We start from the raw sequence: 26,184 nt of genomic DNA on the forward strand, positions 1-26,184 counted from the left end.
ATACCTGCTTAGTGGGGATGCTTTTAATAAACAATGGATTTTATAAACATTATTTGCATGGCAGGAAATTTAAGCTAAGAGTTGCAAATAATCCTAATCCTATAGGCCTGGATATGAGTCCCCTCAGAGTGCACTTACATAATGAGTAACTGAATGAGTCCATTAACCAGTCTATGCCCCTGGGTCACCCCTGAAAAGAAGCACTTTTGCCTAGTTAGCTTTTTGTTAACAATAAATAAAATAAAAATGCAAATTTAATGAATCACTCTTTGCTTAAAATCACTTTTGTCATAACACCATAGTCTCATGGAAGGAGGGGTTGGGGATATGGTCCTTATCTGAGAAAGAAAATATAATGCAGCTGCAGAGGACAGCAGACAGTAACAATGATAACAGGAAGAGTTTTGTCTTTATTTCTTCTGTTTTTCTCAAGAGAAATGAGAATGCCTTTTAAAAATGTTCAGAAAATAAAAAATGCAATCAACATTGCCTGCGTATCACATGACCACCTCATCTGTCTTGTGACAACTGATGTAGAAAGCTACACACTGGCTAACATATAACATTTCTGATGTGTTCTAGAATGTTTGTAATATATTCCTTCTAGAATATATTTACAGTAATGGAAACAAGTTTCCTAGCATCCGATTCTGATCCCTTTCAGTTCCAAAGTCAAGGTCATGAAATATTCCAAGTTCTGCACTGCTATTTTTCACAACCTTGTATATTGGAAACTTGGTACTTGCATATTATCACAACCAGATTTGGACCCTGACACACTTTGTAATGTTTTTGCGAAAGTAGCAGTGTTAGCGTGAAAAGGCTAGTGTCCACTGTTAAGTATTATTTTGTTGGGTGGTTTATGACATTGCAAGAGGAATAATCTGAAATTTGCTTTCCCGGGAAGGGTGCTTTCCTGGTCAGTGGTAATGAGAAATGCACTACAGAGGGCTGCTCCCTCTGAGACATATGAAGAAGGGCATGTGTATGTCAGTGTTTGAACATCTTCACGATAACCTGCACTTCTTTCCCAAATAAGAATAAACTGCTTTGTGACTGTTAGTTGAAGGTAAAATAGATTATCCTGGGGCTGATTAATAAAAGCAGAGAGTCAAGAGTTTAACAGGAAGGATTTCAGTGAAGATATAAAATGTGTTGACCTCAGTCAACCCCCTTCATACATAGTTTAATGATCATGAACAGATCTTTCTGATTTATGGTTTTCTGTAAAGTAAATTGATTCATAATTACGGCTGGGAGGGACATGATGCTGAAAACCCCTTGTTTTTTCTCAATAGGCAGATAACACTGTTTTGGCTGTTTCTTAGAGAAAATGTAGGGTATGTACTTGTAGAACCTTTCCTAACTCATGACATTAATGGCATGTGTGTAGCAGCAGCCCTGTTGATTTTATTTTGCAGTAAGCTACGTCGCTAAAGGATGGTACCCCGGATGAAGGATTTAGCTGATCTTCCTTTTTCTTACACTATGCAGATAAGACTGCCTTGGCTGTTTGTCACAGAAAGGTTTGACTGTCTACTTACAGCAACCTTTAGTTAAGTCATGACATTAACACCATATGTGTAGGGACAGGACCTGTTCATTTCATTTAGCTTCATTTAGCATTAAGTTCTAGTAACTGGGAAGATGGCATGACATGCTGCCGGAGAAGTGCATGCATAGACAACATCAGTTTGTTTGCGTCTTTCGGCTTTTTCCCGGTTAGGGGTCGCCACAGCGGAACTCCTGTCCGCTAATGATTGGCAGTAGAGTTTTACGTACTGGCTTGCCGGGCCTAACGCACAACCTTTAACAAAGAAATGCCCGTTCACGCATGTCGCCACACAGAAGACGCTTTAACTGAGGATCGAACGGGCAACGTCTAACTGACAACATCAGTATTTTCCCATTTTTATTCATAACCCTGCACAAAAGACCTTTCATTGTCAAAGAAAACACATTGTCTTACATTTTTAAAACATTAACGGTCACATTTCACTATCGGGAAACAACCGTTATGATCGTAAAAATCTGGTTGCGATAATATGTTAAGTGCCAGAAAATTTTATTAAAAGTGTCTAAGCATTATCATATCATCACCTGTTCAGAAATTTCTGCCTTTACTATCCTCATGAATTTGCACCCAGCCTTGTTGCATGGCTTCTGTATGTCTTGCCAGAGAATGGAATCTGTTATAGCAATAACCCACGCCTGGGTGTGGGTAATGTGGGATTTACCCACGGTTGGCGTGGTTTGGTCCCGAGGGCAAAGCCCGAGGGACCAAACAAAGACAACCGTGGGTAAATCCCGCATTACCCACACCCAGAAGTGGGTTATTGCTATTATACTATGACATTATTTAAGAAAAGAAATAATTACTTTTCTTAAATAATGGCATTGTATAATGCCTCTTTGATGCCCTTCTGCAGCTGTCTGGTATCCGCGGCAGTTCTGATGTACTGCGCATGCCTACGCAGTACATCAGAGCTGTGGCCAAAAGCAACGGAGAAAGCAAGATCTCCATTACTTTTTACTGTTTTGCTATGTTAAATGGCTTTAACAAAGTGAGACAGCTTTAAAATAAGCAACAGAGATGTCTGTTGCTTATTTTAAAGCTGTCTCGCTATGTTAAACCCATTTAACATAGCGAGACATGTTTAAAAAAAAAGCAATGGAGAAAGCAAGATCTCCGTTACTTTTTCCACACTGTGTCGCTATGTTAAAGGAGTTTAACATAGCGAGACAGCTTTAAAAAAGCAACGGAGATCTCCGTTGCTTTTTTTAAGCCTGTGTCGCTATGTTAAACTCTTTTAACATAGCGAGACAGTGTTTTAAAAGAGACTTATCCTTTTTCCATTAGTATAAGTCGATTTACAACGTGCACGCTGGCCAATCAGCGTGCACGTTTTGGAATATTAATGGGGGGGGGGTCATGGTATAATTGGCAATATCTACCTCCCTAGGCAGATGTGGAGCCTACAAACAACCTTCAATGTGCTGTAAGATCATTCATTCACCTTTCAGTTTGGGATGTTTTTAATATCCTTTCCAAGTTGGCTCATTGCTCATAGTCAATGCTCCTTTGTGATAAGTTTGAACTTCAGCTGAACATTGAAATATTAAGGCTTAGTTTTCTTTACAGGAGGTTTAAACATGAACTCTACTTTAGATTTTGAAATCTGTGTCTACTATTTCCCTCGAAAGGAAAATACCTCAGTGGTACTTTATCTTCCATTCTCTGATAACTGCAAGAGACTTCTTAATACATGTTTTACACATCATGCAAACATTTCTACTTTGGGAGAGCTGCACAGTAAATGCCATTACTTTTGCATGCAAAAGTAACATAAAGGCATTACAGCACACAATAATGCTTCTCTCTAGAGTACAAACATCAATCTAATTATACTCTGAAGATCTCTACTAATACTAAAAATTTGAAAAGTAGGTGGAATTTGCACGAGTTTTTCCTACAAGTATCTACTTACACTTTCCAATGTACCATTTTAGAAACCAAAGCTTACCTTTTTTTCACTTATTTTCTTTACTTAATACAGCACAGGGTAATGACAGAAGTTATTAAAACTCTAGACTTGGAGCAAACAAAATCCCTGCCTCATTTCAGTTGGCAGGGTGATGCATGTTTTATTTTTGTTCAGTTTCTGTCTTTTTAATATAGCAGTCCGGATACCTGATGGCGTGGAAAGGATTGCTAAGGCTTAATAAAAACATAGCATTTCCTAATACAAAAACAGGAAATGAACAGTGTTGTGTCCTAATGGCCTCCTCCGGAAATGGTATATGGGTACTTTATTATTAGCATGTGCTATGTTTATTCAAGTGTGGCCTTTATTTCTGGCTTAGTAAGCTTACCTGGTCTCTAGTGACTAGTTTGAGAGCAGATACTTCTCCGTATGACAGGTGTTTAATACTTTATCCAGTAATGGGTATAACATGTTCTTCATGATGTTCCGACAGTTTCTTTTTATATTCATTTATTCATACATATGTGAGATGGAACACTAGGGTTCCATGTTCAGTTACTACCTAGTTACACTAGAATGAAGTTACATAACTTCATATAAGTTAATGCACAGTACCAGAATTGGGCTACTTTTACAAGCAATCCTAAGTGCAGAATATTGTCAGTATAATAAAAGATGATACTGATGACAGCATTGTGAGGTGGCATCTTCTTTATGTCTTATTTGAACAGGATCTATTTCTCTAGATCATATATTGGAATGCTACAGATATCACTACTGAGGTCAAAAGACCGAGTACAAGACAAAGTGAAAGAGTGGCAGAAGATGAATTTCTGATTGTCTGAATGATCATGTAGGGTTTTGCTGAAAATTGTAGTAAAGAGATATGTATTGAACATGTAAACATAGAGTTAAATGTCAGACTGTGGACTTGTATAACATGTTTAACTAAGCAACACCAATGGAAAGATGAAAGTCAGACTACAGAATTACATACATACCTTTCAATTGCACAGATTTTCAGAGAATGACCAGATTTTTCCCTCATTTTTTGGTCCATTTTTTCAAAAATGTGTGGTTTTCTGGCAAATTAGTGACAAATCATTAAAGACTGAAGTTAGAAAATAATGACAGACATTTGAGTTTCAGACTTCATACCCTTCAAAAAATCCATGCTAATGTAAAACCTGCTATTGTATCACCTTTCTAAGTTTGTAGGAGCAATATTTAAAAATTGTCCCTTTTTGTAGGCCTTTGTTCCATTTTTATATATGGATTTGTCTAGATGTTTTGCTCTAAGAGGTTGAGAGGTATGATTGCATATGTACATGTGGGGACCATGCTTTGCATGATTAAGATGAACAGACTCAAATAATAGCAAAATGCATGCATTTTGTCTGCTATCTGTCTGTGGTAACCTGTTACTGTACATTCATCTAGGTAACATCCAAACATCTCAACCTCTTAGTGCAAGAAATCTGGGCAAAGCATATATTAATGTGGAGTCAAAGGTCCAAAACAGGGACAAATTTTAAATATTGCTCTAATTAAGAAAGTTACTAGAGTAACAAGATTTGTGTTAGTATGCATTTTCTGAATTATATGAAGTCTCAAACACAAATGTATGTTATGACTTACTGACATTAGTTCTCAGTGATTTGTCTGAAGACCACATTTTATGAGGAACAGACCAAATTTATGATGCAAAAATCTGGACATTCTCAAAAATCTGGACAGTTGAAATGTATGGTAACATCTTACAATCATTAATTATTTAATCCTGTGTTAATCATTAATTTAATCATTTAATTTAATCATTAATTATTTAATAATGAATCATGCGGGATGTGACATATACAGCATCCCACGATACACAAGCACATATTTAGCTGTCTGATATAATATCTGTTCAGCAGTATTGCCTCTAGAGTGTGGGATCAGGTATTTTGCATTTTGGAGGCTTTCTATTTGTTTGTTGTCACATGGGACTATGATTCATGTTTATGCCAATAATATGTATTACAAATGTTGCTGGGATAAGATAAAATATATTAAAAACGGTCTTCTTCTTCATGATGGCTAATACATCTGATGATCTAATAACTTAAAAATAAAGCTATTTCCTTTAACATAAGAACTAACTTATCTGATAGCCTACTCATAGTTGTCTCTTTAACATGTGCTTTCACAATTCCAATAAATACCATCCTTAAAATGGGAACAGAATCACATGATTCGATTCACTCCAGATGGCGACTTTCTGTCAGTTGTTTGTTCTACAAAATAGTTAAAATATCCCTTTATTTTTACTTACTTTCACTTGTACCTATCTCTGAACCTATATAGCACTTCTATGTTGTCAGTTGTACTCCGTCTTGGAAAATAATCTCAGTTTTTTTCTTAGTGTCAGAAGTTATTGTAATCTAGATGTGTGTCACTCAAGTTCCATATACACTAAGAATACATTCAGTGTTTCTTGACGGTTACAAATTCCCTGCTTTGCAACAATATATTTAGTATATTTCATTAACACATCTGTCAGAAACTTGACTGCAATCTTGGTCAACAATTCTATTATGATATGTTACAGTTTTCTTTTCTATTTGGAAATGAAAACTACTTGTTAAGGGATAATTAAATTTCTTGTTTATTTTTCCATACTGTGGATCTGGTATAGAAAATGTTCATATTCTTTCAAATGATACATATTACACATAGTTTATGTTACTTTTCTGTGTTATAATGTTTCAAAAATGTTTGATTTTGTGCTGTACATTTTTTAATATTAAATTTCATTTTTAATAAAAAGAGATCTTAAAAAATAGCCATTATGGCTTTTCTTTATGGCATGTTTCCTTTGATGGAAAAAACAGTTTACATCAGAACAGTAACATTACTGCTCTACAATGACCAGCAGGTGGTGCTAAAGCTCATCTTAAATTCTGCTCAGTATGTGCCAACCACTGGAAAAAGTGAAAGGAAACCATGCTTGACAGGATTTCTTCTTTCATGAGGGCAACGCTCACACACCTTAATTATTATGCTGTGTGCATCATAAAAGTGCTTAGTATTATATCAGACCTTTAGCGTAAATTGCTGAATCTATATATAATTACCAATCTTCTGTTATTAAAAAACATGAGTCATAGTATGAACTCTTAACTGCTCAGTTCATGTCTTTGTGTAAAAAGTATACCACAATCGCACAATATGCAATCTTCAATTCATCTCATTTAATGTGCATATACATTAATTAAAGCTGTGGAACATTTAAGTTGTGTTAAAGTGGTTTTAGTATAATAAACAGACCCAGTTTCAGCTTTATTGCAATAAAAGATTTTAGACTTTTTTATTTCTTGTTGTCTTTTTCTGGTAGATAGCGCCATAAGGTAATGGGGCCTGGTGATCAGAGATGTACCAATACTATCTGTGTGGAGACCTTATGTTGATCTCTTATGCTCATTTCTTGTAATTTATATAGCACCCCACATTTAAGATGTAACACCTTCCTGTTATATACTCCCTAACCTTGCTACTTCACATATAGTGTGCACAGCATTTCCTATTAGCTGGCTTAAACAGCTGAGATCCTGCAGTCTTCATAACAAACTGTCAGTGCTATGGCAGCCACGTGTATGTTCTACAGTAACTTGAAACAGCGTTTTGATTGCTGTACAAAAGCTCTTTATACCCTGAGCTCCAGAATAATTCCCAGAGGTATCTTAAGACTTCATATTTGCACTAATTAAAGTCTAGATACATTATGACTGTATATTTTCTAACAACATGCAAATAGTTCTGCCATTCTGCTGATTTGCAGAACCAAAGTTAACTATTCCCCTTCTGTCGACACCAATGTGGATTCTCAAGTCCCGAAGGCAGGCTACAGTTGTGTCAGTGAAGGTAATCCAGATGGTTTGCAACCCATCTGATAACATTTGATGCGCCTATTAATACTGGCAAGAATACATTTGAGTTTGAAAAATGTCACTTTAATGAGTTATTTACACAACACTTCCAGATAGCTCAGTGTTTTGTGGTTTGATGGTCTTCTGGGACATACCTGCGATGCACCTGAAAGAACTCCTTAACAGACTGGAAAGTCGCTGCATTACCTGTAAAAGAGGCAGTAGCATTATTTACTCAGTCCTATAGTCATGAAATGCCTGCAATCAAGTGTTTGTGTAAACCGCCAGAAAAATAATGGTAGTGGACAGTTCTTGTTAGTTGTAAACTTCTTTGCTGGCTGTAATTTAAATAAACTTTTTGTTGACATTGTGCTAGTTTGTGAACATATTCTTCTCATTTTACTTAGGAAGGTGTATGTGAAAATTATATGTGTGAAAAGTGATGCAACATAGAGAGAGATCAATCTGGTGGTCTGGCTTACTTGACTAAGACAAAACGGTACAGATATTATATCCTGTTGTTGTCTTGAGTTTGATTCTGACATTTTAATTTCACTTACATATTGTGTGATTCTGGAAAGGTCATGTAATTAAACCAGAAGTCCTTAAGCTGCTCCAGAAAAGACAACTTTGTAAATGTTTTACTGAACAAAAAATATAAATAAATACTAGTGCTCATCATAGCTGATGGCATATGCTTGTATATTTTAATACAAACAATCAGCTAGGAAAAACATGTGGCAAATGATAAGCAAGGGATGGGAGGCAACCTTGTAAAGTAAATGAAAAAGACAAATACAACAGGTGAAATGCTGCATAACAAGTCAGGTGAGAGATACAGCTGAAAAGTGCATGCTAGTTTCCAGGCAACCAATGAGACACCCTTATTTTAGGCAGTGATGAGACTAGGTGTTGCCTCCTTTGGTTACGTGTGTGTAACTTTGACAGGAGCTGAACACAGCACTGGTACATTTTCTAGCAATGGCTACATGGTCTATTTATTTCAGCCAGTGTTCCTTATCTTATAAGCCAGATATGATATGCGTGTGAAAACAAATGCACTTGTCTCTGAGGGTGGGACTCCACTTGCCTCAGGGAATTTTTCATTCAGTGAGGAAGACGGGAGGAAGAACACAACTGGTTTCACTGAAAACTTTAAAGTGTGGTTTATCTCCTGAAATCATGATGAGATATACATCAGGGATGACCGTAACAACAGCTGAAACTGAAGAGCCAGGAACTCAGGTAGGGCTGAATCAGATGAAAAAGTAATGAAGACTTTTTAAAGGGCTGTAACATGATGCCTGCATCTGTGTTTTGCTTGTTCTGTATCTAGTAATGTATTGCTTAAATTCTGCAGTGTAACTAGGGTGTTACACTTTAATGTGTGTTTATATATGTATGTATGTGTGTGTGTGTGTGTGTGTGTGTGTGTGTGTGTGTGTGTGTGTGTGTGTGTGTGTGTGTGTTTTCTATATCTATATCTATCTTTATAAAACACATGCACACGCAGCAATACAGGCAAGGACACACAGCCATGCATATATCACATGCCATTACTGTTGCATGAAACTTGGAGAATTAATAGTTTTAAATCCTGTCCTGCAGAGAGTACTATGAGGTTTTTTTCTAACCTTTTCACACATGTTGGAAAGTTTGATTTCTTTTCAGTATGAATTGAAACCTGTCTGCAAATCTCTTGAGAGAGTGGAGTGCAATATTTTTGAATAAAATGTGTAATAATGTATGCTGGCTAGATTCCATAGTCTGTTTTGAATTTTATATCTGAGATATGTAATGATTGCTTGAAATGGACACAGAACTGGAAACATTTTCTATTCGTTGCAGTGTTCATCTTGAGCCCCTGAATGTTTCAGGAGCTTAACTAAGGGAACATCCTATGATTTTAACTGTGGGACACTGCACTTAATGTAGCACATATTCAGATAGTTACTATAATTACCATGATACACCATCTCCAACCATTTGGTTCATCACTGTTATGAGTTTTATCTACTCTATGTTTGAGATCCCATTTCACAACAAAAGTAAAACTCACAAACTGTTTAAGGAAGTGGGTCACATTTCAGAACATAAGCCATATGGGACCCCTTTATTCCATAAATATTCTGCAGAAAGCTCTATTTCTCATCTAGTATCTGTAAGCTATTTATTTTTACCAGTGAGTTTAAAGGACATAAATTACATTTCACTGCAACATGTATAATGCAAAAGACAGAGATAGGATAGTTAAAATGAAACAGATGTAGAGACTGTGGCATGTTACAACTGATGTCCTCAAGTACAAACCATAAAAACATAAATTTGTAAGATTTCTATTTACATAACTTTTGTAGTTACATTAATTCCACAAAGAAAAGCTTTTTTGCAGATAGAGAACATTTTCCTTAATCACAAATTAGTGTAGTGTAATAGCACTTAACCTGTGTAGTACAACTTGTGTGATACATGTAGCAGATAACGTTTACTGTTTTATAGAGTTTTGTTAGTACTACCTGCACAAACCGACACATAAGCATACGGACACACACATTATATGTGTGTGTGTGTGTGTGTGTGTGTGTGTGTGTGTATATATCTATATATATATATATATATATATATATATATATATATAAAATATATATATATATATATATATATCAAAACACACACACACACACACACACACACATATTCATGGAATACACACCAGCATATGTATCTGTGTGGTTTGCTGATTTTTGTTGTTCTTTCAAAGCATTGTATTTTATTAAACATGGTGATGTTTTGTACTGTATAGGTGTGTGTGTGTGTGTGTGTGTGTGTGTGTGTGTGTGTGTGTGTGTGTGTAAAATGCACACCAGTTGTTTATTAGTTTATTTATACTGCTCTTCAAAATAATACTGCATTTTATCAAATGTGATAATACTTTGGAGCTTTTGTTTGTATTATTATTAGTGTAGTGCGTGTGTAATCTTTTATCACTGTGTTTTTTTTTTATTAATGCTGTGTTTCCACATAGCAAAATGTTTTGTTAAACATGATATTAATTTTGCGTACTGTATCTGCTTTTTTTTTTGCCTTCAGTATGGTAGGCACACTCAGTTTTCCATTCACATGCCTGTTGTAATATTGCCCCTTTAAAATCTCAGTAGATGGGAGGACAGCACGTATGAAATCGGTGTGTATTACTTAATACACAGACACAAACAGTTTGACATATGTGCATCATGTGACATGCCACTGAAGCTGCATTGTGGTCTATGCTTGAAAATCAGATGATTTGCCATTGCTAGTATAGTGAAGGAATCAATATGGAAGACATGGATAGAACTTACCAGCATCAGGTGGACCTGGTAGGCAGCAATCAGCTCCTGCAATATGAAAAATAGGAAGCAACTTGAAGGCCAGGCAGGTGACATGTCAACCTACTGTAGCATGAAAGAGGTCATAGTAAGCTAACCTGATACACCATGAAGAAAGGCATAGTATGACTGATTATGCAGCCTGATGTACAATGAAGGAAAAAGCAGTGGTTGATGCAGGGGTACTCAGTGAATACAATGAAAGCACAAATCTTATGATGACCTGAGCATATGGAAGGGGTAACACTTGCCTAGTTTAGAACTATGAAATACATGACTAGCTTTGCGTCCGTGTCTGATTATTTTGAATGATCATACACGCACACTCAAAACTTGGTGTTAGCCTGTAGTCTGTATTTAGCTGTGACTTCTAGATACGGGAAGTTTGATGTTTCGGTGTATTTTTTTGTGGCTTACAGGTACTTGGGAGTTACTAATTATGCCTGAAAAGATCAGGAGCAACTAATAAGAAAACATTGTTGTTGTAAATTTTAAACATTATCTCTTTCTACTTCACAAATAAAAATCTACTTTACCTTTTTATGTACTGTCATATTTCCATGTGTAAAACCAATAAGAATTGATAATTACTGTTGTGAAATGAGCACATTATAAAGCTGATGACTAAACAGATCAGTATCTTAGTTTATTAAATATGTTTGTTATGTGAAGGTATGACTGAAAAAGAAGATAGGAAGTAATTCAGCTGAACATAGATGCTGAACAGTAATTAAGATGTCAAACATCCCATTCAGATTGTTCTTTTCCAGATCATCTACTTGCATGTTTGTTGACCCTGATTAAATTGATTGATACCTTTGTACTATCACATGATTTATATAGGAGTACCATACCCTTCAATCTCTAAGTGAAAGGAATCTGGACAAAGCTAAAAGTAATGTGGGGACAAAGGCCCCAAATCAGGGACAGATTTTTAAATATTGCTCTTGCAAACGTAGAATGTTGCTTGAAGTGATAGGTTTTAGATTAGCATGCATTTTCTGAAGGATATGAAGTCTAAAACTCAAATGTATGTCATAATTTAGAGATTTGAATCCTCAATGATTTGCCAAAAGACAAAATATTTTATGAGGAACAGGACAAATAGATGGACACCCTGCAAAAATCTGGACAGTTGAGAGGTATGTGTAGTACACTGATTTACTGTGATCCTTACAATTTTAGGATCATAAGATGAGGGATGCAAAACAATTTCCAGTTTTAAATCAATTCTATCTATCTATCCTGTCCACAGTCTATTAAAACATGCATGTCTTAGGTAGGAGCTGGATAAAGATTAGGATTGTTTCTGCTCATCCTCAGAAGGTAGCCTTATTAGGCAAAAAATCATCCAGTGAAACGAAGAACAAGGAAGTATAAGTTAACTGGGTCGAAAGAACTTTAAAACAGAATTCTGGGCTACTTGAGTTGGTGGTAGCTCATGTGGATTTTAGGGATTCTGTGGCACCAGGTCAATGAAGAGTATTAAAATGTACTTATATCTGTATTAATTAATAAAATAAAATGCAAAGTGAAAGAAAATGTTCTTCTGTTTATTTTAACAATAAACAATAATAAACCACTGATCATTATTATAGCATACTTGTTTCTTTCCAAGTACTAGCCTCTTATTATTGAAATACTTTGGTTTATTAATTAATTAATTTATCAATCTTGTTTTCTTATTTTACTTTAAATTGTTGTTCTGATATTATGTACCATTTCTCATTTTTAAATTAAAGAAGGCTCTTAACACTCCCACCCAAATTTCTACTCTCACTTGCCCTCACTTCCCCTCTCTTCTATTCCCCTGTTGCCCTACTGTCCCCCACCTTCCACTGCTCTTCCCCCTCCCTTCTTTCCCATTGCACATCCACCCACTTGCTCTTCCTAATGAGATATTTTCATCCCCGGTTATGTAGAGTACATCTTCTGTAAATACAGTTGCATAAACTTTGACACTAACCTGTCATTCTGTGATCTAGTCTACATCCCTCTTTATGGTGTGCATTTTCATTATATAGAATTCAAAGTATTTTTGCTACATTTGGTGTTGAATTTGTATTACTTTGTCCTGTATGTTGCTACTCTGTTCAGAGCCTGAAAGTGTTCCATTGGTATCAGAGCTGCACACCAACATTAACAAATGACAAATAACCCTGACAGATTCCCATCTCTTCACTCCATCATCATTCAGCCTTCCACTACTGAGAGACCTCTGTGCTCCACTGGCCACTTATTACTGTCCATAAGTAAACCTGACCAATCATTACTGTCCATAAGTAAACCTGATCAATCATTACTGTCCATAAGTAAACCTGACCAATCATTACTGTCCATAAGTAAACATGACAAAACATTACTGTCCATAAGTAAACCTGACCAATCATTACTGTCCATAAGTAAACCTGACCAATCATTACTGTCGATAAGTAAACCTGACAAATCATTACTGTCCATAAGTAAACCTGACCAATCATTACTGTCCATAAGTAAACCTGACCAATCATTACTGTCCATAAGTAAACCTGACAAAACATTACTGTCCATAAGTAAACCTGACCAATCATTACTGTCCATAAGTAAACCTGCCCAATCATTACTGTCGATAAGTAAACCTGACCAATCATTACTGTCCATAAGTAAACCTGACAGCAGTGCAGAATGCTCCCCGTGTTCACGCTGCATCGCCAATAGCCAGAGTACCATCCGACTCCACTTCTGAAATACTTTAACTGTCACCTGAAGCAACACCTGATAGATGGCTCTGCACCTGCACCCCCCCCCCCATAGCTATATGAATGTATGTCATAACCCTCTACTGCACAAAACCTAATGTATTATTATCACAATCACACCCTCCTCTATCATCTCATCTCCTTTATCTTCCTTGTGATTTCTCCTTTTCTTATTGCTGATATTTTATTGCATGTACCACCCTTTATTAAAAAATATTCATATACAACTCATGTACCTGTTATTTTAATCAAAACTGGTTGCAAATAATGCTACCGATGTGAAATATGTCTGAATAATTGAACTGTTGCTCAGGAATTATTGCAAATGATGAAACAATGCAAATGATGCCAATGATGTCTGTATAATGGAGCTTTTTTCCTGGCCCTCCTCTGAAAAAGAACACTCACTGCTCAGTCAAAATGTCCCAGTAAACAAATGCAAATAAATAAATAAATAAATACAATACAATACAATACAATAAGGTAAATCACCAATTTACTAAGTAAATAAATAAAAATGCTCCCATTTGTTTCCAAATCACAAGTATTTTATTTTTCTTGTTCTCTGGAATGCATTCATGTATCCACTCCCTTTTGCTCATTACACCCACATTACTAACATATTTGTTTAATTAATTTACCGATATTCATCATGTTGTTATGGCTTTCCTCACTCCTTCCTTTTTCATTACCTTTTATCTGAGCATTTTTTTTTCTTCCATATTTCTTAACTTTTTAAAATAGAATTCTATTTTATATACACTGTAAATACAGTGCTTGTAGTCTTCCCATAGAATCTTGCATTCCTTCTTGTCAAAATATAAGAAGTGCATGCATCACTTTTGGCAAGCCATGTTTTGTAATGTGGTCTGTTAAAGTGTAACTCCTGGTTATCCCTTTAACACCATGTCAGGAGAGTGTTTCTCTGCACACAAACTGGCCATTCTGTTTAAGCTTAGTTCATTTGGACAACTTCCCAGAATTCCCTGCTGGAAGAACAATTCAACAAAAAGGGAATTCTCAGAGTCCAGGTACTACTGTCACAGATAATCATTTGCTCCTGGTTTTGTGTCTGTGGTATCAACCTGACACTGATTTTCTACAATATAGTAAGCAGTTAGCATCCCACATGTATAGAAGTACCCCAGTGTTTATTCTACAGTTTCTGTTCTTCATTTATTCCTTGATAACCCACTTATTTCAGTGCAGGGTCAAGGGGGTGCAGGGCCTCTCTTGGTGCACATTGTGTACAAGGCAGTAAAACTAATCCTAAACAAGGTGCCAGGCATACTGCAGGATACTCACACACATACTCACTCACAAACACCACACACACACTTACAAGCAACTTGAATGATCCCCAATTTACCTAAGGTATGTCTTTGGGATGTGGGAGAAAACTTTAGCATCCTGTGGAGACATAGAGAGATTGTGCAGACTCCTCACAGAAAGAACCTCAGCGATAACTCCTGGGCCAATGAATATTAGCAATTATACAATGATGGGTCCTTTACATTCACAAACAAGCATGCTGATTGGACAGCCCAGTCAGCTGCCTGTTGGAAATTGAGAATATACCAATAGAATAAAGTCCAGCCACTGAAGTATCATTGAGAGACCAGACTTTCTATTGAAATATGCTGACGAACATAGCAAAATAAAAGAAAAATTAGGTATATTCTCAAAAATAAAGAAACAGAAATGTACATGATTTTCCTTCTATTTCTGCACTTTCCTTTATAAAATGTCAACAGAAAAAAACAACAACTTGTCCTGCACTGCACTGATGTACTGTGCAAGCATTATACGTACGTCAGTAAAGAAGGATAAACATGGACTGACACTTCAGCTCCTTTAAACAAAAGCATTATTTTACAAAAGGTAAGCAATTTCTTTCTTAAATAATGGCATTGGATAATAGCAATATGTGGGTATATCAGGATTTACTCATGGCTGGCTTCCTTTAAGTACCTGGGTTTTGCCCTTATGATCAAACCACATCAGTTATGGGTAAATCCTGATATACCCACACCCTGTCACGGATTATTGCTTAATACTATTGACAGTTCCCTGTAAACTTAATTTCATTTGTGTATGATAATGTTTTGATTAGAATTTTACTTCTATCCTCTCTTTACTACTCATATCCATGAATCTCTATTTATAGGTTCATAGGCGTTTACTAGGCTATTGACTAAAATGTCCTTTTTAAGTCTAGCCATGGATCACAAATCTCTGATAAGTTCTGGTACCCTTAACAAGTGTAAGCGGGGGCTTCAGATATGAAAAAATTACAAGCAGGGGCCTGGGAGATGAACCATTTATAGGCTGTCTGTGTCCATTAGAGACACAGGTGCCAAACCATGGATGAATTTCCTATTCCTTATCCAGTTGTCCAAATTACACTTGAATTGGGTTAGGGAGGAACTCTGCTTGACTGTTCCAGAGAAGGAGTAACCTCTGGGATATATACCTGTCTCTCCAACAGGTCCTATTTATTATATCACTTGCAAGGTGTAAGTCTTTAGAACAGGTAATTCTATTGCTGTTTCATTTGCAAATATGAAGGAGGTCCATCAGGGTGGGGTCTGATAATGCCTTGAATGCCAGGCATAGATCTCCCCTCAACAGCCTGTAGGAGACAGAATACAGGGATAGGGCTTTGAGGTGGTCTGCAGAGGACATGTTACTTACACCTTGTATTCTTTTAGTGAGTAACCTTTGTGGATGTTCCAGTTGTTTAATATGCCTGGTTAGGTACATGCCAAGGGAGGCATTTTAATCTATGATAAGTCTGATGAATGCAGAATACAGTGGAACAATGACTTCCTTGGACCTAGATGCAATGCTTTTGTTTATAAGTTGCGCAATACAAAATGGTTTCCTCACTACTGTAGACACATGATGGTCAAAGGTTAGATTACTGTCTATGTGCATCTCTAAGTTTCAGACTACTGGGTCAACTCTAAGGGGTGTGTTGTTAATATGATACTTACAAGGGGTGGATGAATTCCCAAAGAATACTATTAAGCATTTATTTGCATTTAGTTTTAGTCCATGGCTCTGACACCAGTTGCTTGTCTATTTCAGCCCTTCCTGGAGAACATTTGTGGCAGTGGGGGATTCAATGACAGGTTCTAGTTTGCAAGGATCTACAAATTTAGTCAGCCAGAGGCCACTAACATTGGCCTTAACTCACAGAAGTAAATGCCTAAAAGGAGTGGTTCCAGGACTGATCCCTCAGGGACTCTGCTTGTGACTGACCTGTTTGTAGAGATAGACTCCACAATTCTAAATTCCTGGGTCCTGTTTATGAGCCATCTGCCTATCCATCAGGTGCCATAAGTCTTTGTACCTAACCTCTTGAGTTTGCCAACAATCCCTGAGTGGGGTATTATGTCAAATGCTTTAGTCAGGTCAATGTAGGCAGTGCGAACCGGGTTTATATCACATCATCGAATGATGAATACATCAAATTTGAAAGCATTGAACAGGTTTCATCGAAGATGGAAAACATTGAAATGATGTCAATGGCAGTGTTCAATGGCAACATGCAAGATTAAGGGTATAGGCAGGGGGGCAAGCCCCCCTGCACCCCTCACACCCCCACTACTTAAATATACCAATTCTGAGATCACACTACGGTGTAGGAAATGGCAGTCTTCTGTTTATGTACTGTAGTGCACTGAACTGTGATCTCCAAAGTGGTATGTTTAAGTGGCAGGGGGTGTGGGGGTGCAGGGGTCTTTCCCCCCTGCATGGAGCAATTTGTTTGTCATCCACACTCCACATGTTGTTTTCTTTGTTTTTTTTCCCCATTTTGATGTTGTTATGTTCGATGAAGTCAGTTCAATGTTTTCTCATTCGAGATATTCATCATTCGATGTTGTCATATAAACCCGTGTGAACCATTTTGCCCTCATCCTTTGCTTTGGTGACTGTCTAAAAGAAGTCCACCAGGTTGAATAAACATGACCTTCCCGTGATGAAACCATATTGGGTTGGGTCCCATGTCTGGAGGTTTCCTTTGTCATTACTGATCATAGGTTCATAGGTAGGTACTAGGCTATCAGCCCTGGGGCCTATACAAGCCCAGCCAAAAAGGTACCCTGGCTTTTGCCACCCAAGAAAATTATTTTCCTGTGCCACTGTCGAGCAGAGCCACAGAGGTGATCCCCGGGGTGAATTTCCTATTTTCCATCCAATCATCAAGATTTTTCTTGAAGAGTGCTAATGAGGAGCTTTGTTTGATATAGATAGGTAGTTTATTCCAGAGTATGGGAAGTCTCTGGGACAGGAATCTATCCCTCCAGCATGTTCTGTTTATTGTGGTGACAAGATTTAGGTCCCTAGAGTGTGTAGTTCGGAAGGATTGGGATTTCTTTAAGTGGAGCATGTCCAAAAGCTCTGGGTTTGACATAGCTTTGTATGTTAGGCAGAGATCACCTCTGAGTAGGCGATATGCAATGGAGTAAAGCTGGAATTTTTTGAGACGGTCAGCGTAGGGCATCTGTTTGAGGCCGGTAATCCTCTTTGTGAGGTATTTCTGTGGCCTTTCCAGTTGTTGTAGATGCCTTGTGAGGTACATACCAAAAGGGGCGTTGTACTTTATAATGGGTCTAATGAGTGATGAGTAGAGGGGAACAATGACCTCTTTTTTTCTGGATGAGAAAACTTTTTTGATGAGGTGTGCCACGTAGAAGGATTTCCTGACTACTGTGGCAATGCGATTATCAAAGGAGAGACTACTGTCCATCTGTGTCTCAAGGTCTCTTATCACACTTTCGGTGTTAAGTATACTACCGCCTATGTTGTAGTTCATTGTTACAGAGTTTTTACCAAAGGGGATGACAATGCATTTTTTGGCATTGAGCTTGAGGCCATGGCTTTGACACCAGGCATCTGTCTCAGTGAGGCCCTTTTGTAGGATGTCCACATCATTAGGAGTTTCGATTATGGCTAGTAGTTTGCAGTCATCTGTGAACTTCATTAGCCAAAGACCTTCTGTGTTTGCCTGTACTTCAGAGAAGTAGATACCAAACAGGAGAGGACCCAGAACTGAACCCAGTGGTACTCCACTTGTCACTGGTCTGAAGTCGGATTTGGAGTCTGCTACTTTCACAGTGTGGGTTCTGTCAGTGAGCCAGTTGGCAACCCATCTTGTGACATAGGGATTTATACCTAGTTTAGTGAGTTTATCTATAATTCCAGAGTGGGGGATGGTGTCAAAAGCCTTGGCAAGATCTAGATAGGCTGTGTGAACTACCTTACCCTTGTCTGCAGCTTTGGTGACTGCTTCAAAACAGTCTATCAGGTTTAGGAGACATGATCTGCCTTTTACAAACCCGATCTGGGTGGGATCCAGACTTTGAAGATTACCAATGTCTTTGTTTATAAGTTCCATGATGATACGTTCCATGGCCTTGCAGACCAGGCTTGTCAGGCTAATGGGGCGGTAGTTCCCGGGGTCGGTGTTGGCTCTCCCCCCGTGTGGAGTGGGATAACCATTGCTGTGCACCATTCAGCAGGCACAAAGTCTGAGGTGAGGCTATGATTGAACATGGTACTTAGGTGGGGTGCCAGTTCATTCTGTAGTTCATGTAGAACGCAGCCTGGGATGTTGTCTGGTCCCATGGATGCTGTGATCTTGGCTTTGGAGAGTGTGGTTTTTACCTGTGCAGCCGTGATTACAGGAACTTTGCATTCTTCCGGTATAGAGATGAGCTCTTTAGGGGGTGAGACGGGGGTAAAGTTAGCACTGAACCTATCTGCCAGGATGTTGGCAATATCAGTTGGGTCTGTATATTTAGTGCCATTGTGCTGTAACTCAGAGCAGATCTGAGTGCTGCCATTAAGATTCTTGACATAGCTATAGAATACTTTGTGGTTGTCTTTAGAATCAGTGGCGATTTTGTTTTCGTAACTAGCGTTGGAGGATTTTATCAGGGATCGCAGCCTCTTACTGAGGCTGACCAGGGAGCTCCTCCACTCGTGGGATTTTACTCTCTTTTGCAAGAGTTTCTTCCTTCTGTAGTACAGTTTGTTTATGGCAGGGGACCACCAGATTGGCTTCCTTTTTTTGGAGGATAGCATCTTGGTTCTATTTGGGATAGTACGATCCATGCACCACTCATGTAAGTGCTTATAAAGTGCAATTGTGTAGGACTCAGTAGTTGTAACTGTATTGTCCATCTGCATGGGTGTCATGAAGTTCACCATTTCTGTCTTAAGAAGCATGAAGATGGCTTTGGAGAAATTTTTTACCATGGTTTCCTTAATGGGGGGGGGGGGGGTGGAGGCAGGATGTGGATATCTAAGGTAATTAACTTATGGTCAGATCGGACCAATGAGGCATTGACTTCAGGTGTGGAACACCGGTCACTCATATTGGTAATGACTAGATCTAGGATATTGTTGCCCCTGTTGGGTGTGTGGATAAGTTGATCCAGGGCATTGGAGTTTATGAATTCCAGAAAGCGTTGCGTGAAGGAGTTGATACATGAGTATTTTTCCCAGTTAATGGTGGGGTAGTTGAAATCGCCCATTGTTAGGGTGTTTGGTTGAACCCTAATATTTTCCAGTACATCAAGAAAAGAGGAGTGGGAATCCTGGGGCATGGTGGGTGATCTGTAGCAAGCTACAATTTGGATTGCAGTTTTGCCCAGAGTTAGTTGCACTTGGATAACCTCGGCATTATGCTGAGCAACTAGCCTGGAGGTGTGGATATCCTTAATGAATATGGATACACCTCCACCTTTGGTGTTCCGGTCCAGGTTACATGGCCAAAAAGTGTAGTATGAGTTATAGCCTGGTAGTGCAGGGGTGCTCTCTGGAGCCTTGAACCAGGTCTCAGTCACTGCACAGATATCGATTTTCTCCATTTTAAGGAGTGTCTCAATTGAGTGCATTTTGAGATTTAGACTTCTGGCATTGAGTAGCATCACCTCCAGTTTTTGTTTGCCTGTTCCTGTTATGGTGGTGAATTTGTCATTTGAACCTTGCCTAAAATAGGCACTATAGGGGTGGCAAGAACCTTAGCCAGTATCTGGAATCCCAGGGGTGACAGGTGCAGGCCATCTCTGGCAAAGCATCGTGGTCTGTCGACCATGTCATCCCAGGCAGACAAATACTGGATCCCTTTAGAATGGCACCAGAAGCTTAGCCAATTGTTGAAGTCAATCATTTTGCCTTGTACTGCGGCATCATTCTGGGTGATCACTTCTTCTTGATAAAATCCACATTATATATCTAACTGTGTAACTTTAGCTTTAGTTGTTCTCACTTAATATTTTCACTCTCCCTTGACATCTGAAACTACATTTGTCTTGTATTTTCTACAGTTTCACTTTTGCTGCCTTATTATAGAAAACATGTTAAAATTTAAAAATCTAAATATAGTAATGACCACTGGATCAGATTAATTTAATCTTCCTCTGTATATTGGTAGGTGCATTCTTTTTCATCTTACTAGGTTTAGGATGTTATGCCATATTGTTCTGAAATTACAGCATAATGTAGTTTCTAGCTGAAATGACATAGGACATACCTAGTTTAAGCACTGAACTGTTGATAAAATTGGAGGCTGGCTATAGATTTGGGTATCTTTGGCAGGATGTTCCATCAATTTACAGTACTGCAGTAGTTATCAGTAGAACATCTACTGCTCTGGTAAGTTCTTACACAACTGTACTTCACAGAAGGAAAACACCATGCATGATGGATCAGAATTCCTTAATTAAATCGCTATGGTAACTGTTAGTATGGTAACCAGAGATAAGCAAAGCAAAGTACTGGCAAGGACCAAAGTTCATAGGGCTACTTACAGGTCATAACAGCATTCCCTCAGGTAACTGTACAGCTCTTTTTAACCCCAGCCATGATTTTAACTTCTCTTATAATTCTAGGAGACTTATTCCAATGTTTAATTTCTGTTTACAATAAGAACCTTGTTACTGTTCTGCCTCCATTAAAAGTTTTCCTGAACTTTCTATCATCTAAATTAGAGCCTAGCAGTCCTAGACTTACAAAATAAAACTTATTGTTATGAGCCACTCTCCCCACCAATGTATGATACGACAATGATTATAAATTTAACTTGTGCAGTCGTTCAGCTTGCCTTACTTTTTTTGTGATGGAATCTTTTTAGTAAACTGATTTTGTACTCTCTCTAATCTCAGTCTTTTTTTATTGATGAAATTTGATAACTGTGAGTTCTATTCCATTTTTGCTCTAAGGAAATAAGATGATGAACACCTGCCTAGTGTCCCTTTCACTCCAAAACACTTGTCCAGTATCCGTTTAACTCCAGAACACCTCCATCCCATTAGTGACTGTCCCCACTCTTCCTGTACCTACTGAGGCTGCACTACCCAATGCTCTTCATCATCACTACACACCAGAATGCTGAACAAGATCTATATATATTACTTGATAATGAATGATAACTGAAGATACTGAGGGTAGTAAGAAAAGCAACGGCATAGATGAGTTCTCCGTCACCAATGACCCACTCCAGCACAGAACAGATGAACATTTCAAAACTGCTGTTACTGGATGTAGATGCAGCCATGTCCAGAAGGATTGTGGGAGCTATACCCATTAAGAATTTATGGTGCCCCATCCACTCATCCAGATTCCTTTTGAACAGTGTCATCAAGGTGCTCTTATTCACATGAATTGCCAGCCTATTCCAAAGACATGCCAGTCACTGGGAGACAAATCTTTCTCTTTAACACATCCTATTCAAGTCATAGACCATATTTAGGTCCCTGGAACAGGTAACTATATTCTCATTTGATTTATGGATGTGTATCAAATTCATTAGCTTTGAGTTGAAGATTGCTCTGTAAGCCAGGCATAAGTCTACCTAAGAAATCTATACAATACTGAGTTTAGTGGCAGAGACTTTAGTCGGTCTGTGTAAGGTACGTGCTGGAGTCCCTTGATCTTCTTAGTTAGAAACCTTTGAGATCTCTCCAATTGCTGCAGGTGCTTTGTACAGTACATTCCAAAAGGGGTGTTATACTTCATTATGGTCCTGATTAGTGATGAGTATAGAGGGGTTATAATCACCTTTGCTCTAGAGGCAATGCCTTTGCTAATCAAGTGTGCTACATAGAAAGCCTTCCTTACTACAGTAGACACATGGTGGTCAAAGTTAAGGTCACAGTCTTCTTGTGATCCCATATCTCTTACAACTTCTTCGGTATACATGGGATTTTTGTTGACAGTTTTTCTTTCTAAAAATATGAATACTTTTAGTTTATCCATTGGAAATATGAAACACACACTCACCACTTTGCTGATTATTGCGTGGTATAGCCTAATAATTTTTCCACCCAAGTGATCACAGTTCTCAAGGAACAGGATGCATTATCTAGAACAACTGGATTCTAAGTAAATCAAAAGAAGACAGTCCTTTTCCAATTATCTTTCTACACACAGATGAATGACTATAACACATGAGGTTACATATCTTGGAGTCAGGACATGCATAAAGGGGATGAAAGCAATATCTGCCCAACATTAGATTATATACAGAAACTTTCCTCATATAGAAAACAATACTCTCTCCACTCTCTTAAGAGAATACTGGCACTAGAAATGTATATAGTCTGAAAAATTATATTAATTTTCTTGTGATATATTCAAAAGGCACAAATACTATGTTTGATTATATATTGGATTAAAATAAACCCCACATTACCAGGAAAAAGATGTAGATGCCATAAAAAGGTAAGGTTTAGGGTCCCTGACCTAAGGAAATATGGACGTGCTGTCATTGGATGGCTGTATTTTTGAATTAGAAAAACTCTGTTAAATCTACCTAGTTTGGATCCGAACTGTATTTAAGGTTTTTCACCAACCCTCTAATCAGTATGCTATCCTACAAAATATAGGCTCTATGGAATTAGGTAACTGGTATGAAAGGGAAGACATGTTCACTAAAAGATGAGGAGTCCCAGTGAGTATTGGGAGCACATTTTTGTGGAATCTTCCCGATATCAAGAAAGACCATAAATTAATTTGGTGGGATAATTGTATACAGGGAGGAGTGTACTGCATCTCTGATCTTTGGGATGATATGTTGCAAAATACCTATTCTTGGAATCAAATCAAAATTGTATTTCCTGCCCTTACTTCTATCTCTTTAACTCAGGGAGTACAACTCCTGTAGGGGAACATGTGAAGGGATGGGTTCCTCTATTATTAGAATCATCTTATTCCATGAGATCTTGCTGGTAAAATATGTATAGCCCAGTGTAAATTGCAGACATTAAATGCTGAGCTGATGGACAAGAATACAATTATTTATTTATACTATATCAAATATCTTTAGAAACTTATAGAAATACAGCACATAAAGTATGGATTTTTTCTTCTTTTCCCTGCAGCATACACTCAAAATAATATGTTCACTTCAAAGTTAGACACAATGATAACATTTAAAGAAAAAAAATCTGATACATTGTTTTCCATTAATGAATAATGAAAAATTGCATTCTGTTGATTATATCAAAAGTGAGTATAATTTATGTAAAGATATGTGGTTGGATGTACAATCTTGCAGACAATATGTAGAAGGTAAAATTAAGTTAATACAATCAAAGGTAAGAGATCTTATCCTAAAATTAATTGAATTTCTAATATTATTATTAATATAACAAATCACTCTGAGAGAGGGTCTCTTATCCAAATTATATAGAGTGGTGAGGAAAGAAACAAAAAAGTTGCAATGACAATTATTGGGACTATTTTACTCGCATTAATAACAGACCTCCAGATGAAGAGGATAAAAAATAATTTTTAATCTCTTTTAAACAGACAATTTCTTCTCTTGGATGGAAACTTTTTACTTGGAAATTCTTACATAGATCTTTCTTTACACCTCATAAAATTGAATTAATGTTTACAAAGAAGCAAGTTTATTGGAGATATAAACAGGGGCTTAAAGCATATTGGCAACACATGTTCTTTGATTGTGTTGTACTTACACCTTATTGGAATAACATTAATTTATTTTACATGATTTATTTGGGGACAATTTTGTTTTATCTAAGTCATTACTTCTTTTTAATACCCAGATTCCAGTTTGTGTTAAATGAATGAAATACTTTCTTTTATGGTCCATTTTATCAATTGCAAGGAAAGTTATAACCAAAGAACTGGAAGAATGGATCTACACCCCCTTTCAAAGATTTCACAACCGAAGTATGTCATCTGTAAATTATCACAATTAAATCAAGATCTGCTAGAATCACCTCCTACTATAATACGTGGACAAATTTCAAGGAAGAGGTTGATAAACAAAAATAGTTATATCAATTGCAATGTACAGGAATCTTTTGAGAATCTTCATTGGTAGTAGACAGTAGAAAATAGTTTTTCTTGTTTGTTCTTGTTCATATTGTTTTTGATAGATATATGTAAATTAAAATGCTTTTCCCCAATATACTGTGTTTACAGTGAAAGAAAATGTGCAAGGCCAAAGAGCAGTTTTCAAAATAATATGGCTTGCTTTGCAAGAACAGTTATGTTCAGCTTAGATATTAATAACATATAGCTGTGGGCTTTACTGTAAATACATACTGTTATAGAAAAAAAGGAAGTTGACTTTCTTGGCTTTCACAAGCAGAAATAAATAAATAATATGCAGACAGGTCAAGTGACACAAAGATGACATGGAGAGACTGTTGTGAAGTCTTCAGATACAGCGAGGACCAAAAAAGGGCATGAAATAACCATGGACTTTTTTATGACACAGACAGAAACCAGAACAAGTCACAAGGACATTAAAAATAACATTGGTTGAAAAGAGTATATAAACTGGACAGTATGTTTCATTCAGTAGTGACGTCTTATACTGAGAGTGCATCAGTATCTTCATCTGTCTAGCTGTGTTATAATAGAATTACAATAGCTCTGAAAGAATTAACTGTTTTGCAAGAATTTGTTCTGAGACAAATAAAGAATAACAGATACAGTAGTACGGAGTTTGTCTGATCACTTTTGGACATTTTCTTCAGTGGCAAAATAAAGACCTCTGCTTGACATTTCTTCATAAAAGAAAGAAATACATTTCTTCAATGGCGAGCCTTGGCCAGTGGCTGTGACCTTATATCTGTTACCGGCAGTTAATATTACAGAGGGATCCCTACTACTTACTACGTTAGTTCAACAGAGGAACAGTTCCAGTTCCAGTATTTCGTTGGTGGACACAGAGCACCGCCGTGGAAGCTGTCCTGCATCGGACCACCTACAATTCGTCTGTGGAAAAACACCGTCCTTTTCCAGATTGACTTCAGCCTGATCATCTGCTTGTCTTCTACATAAATTATGATACTTTCTTCACAGTTATAACATGGATGCAAGTACAGACAGTTAACATTACAGTGCCCACATATTGTATATATAAATTTACATTGTTCAACCTTCTGTGTCAGACATGAAATGTAAATCTGAAATGTTTAATGTTCAGAAATTACATAACAGTTGTGTTTGTAAATGTATAAATGCTTATAATCCATACATAAAATATACAGCAATTCATAAAGACTGTTTTTATGAGGAAATAACTTTCCAAACTTATATCTATCTTGTCACAGGAGTCTAATATGTAAGCCATACCATAAGATATATCCTATTCTGATAAACAATTTGTTTGATTCTAGCATTGTTAGTTCTT

General features: G+C 37.3%; 1 protein-coding gene across 1 annotated transcript in view; it reads left to right on the plus strand.

The window, feature by feature from the left end:
- The first annotated feature begins 8,313 nt into the window (after positions 1–8,313).
- Positions 8,314–26,184, plus strand: part of LOC122807818 (myocardial zonula adherens protein-like) — a 1,184,151-nt gene continuing 1,166,280 nt past the window's right edge. The window contains exon 1 of the mRNA XM_044078905.1: positions 8,314–8,638. Coding sequence (XP_043934840.1) covers positions 8,450–8,638 — 189 coding nt within the window. The 5' untranslated portion in view covers positions 8,314–8,449. The remainder of the gene's footprint in view (positions 8,639–26,184) is intronic.

The sequence above is a fragment of the Protopterus annectens genome, chromosome 7.part1 (genome assembly GCF_019279795.1).
Source record: "Protopterus annectens isolate FY-2018-M chromosome 7.part1, PAN1.0, whole genome shotgun sequence".
Taxonomy (NCBI): domain Eukaryota; kingdom Metazoa; phylum Chordata; order Ceratodontiformes; family Protopteridae; genus Protopterus; species Protopterus annectens.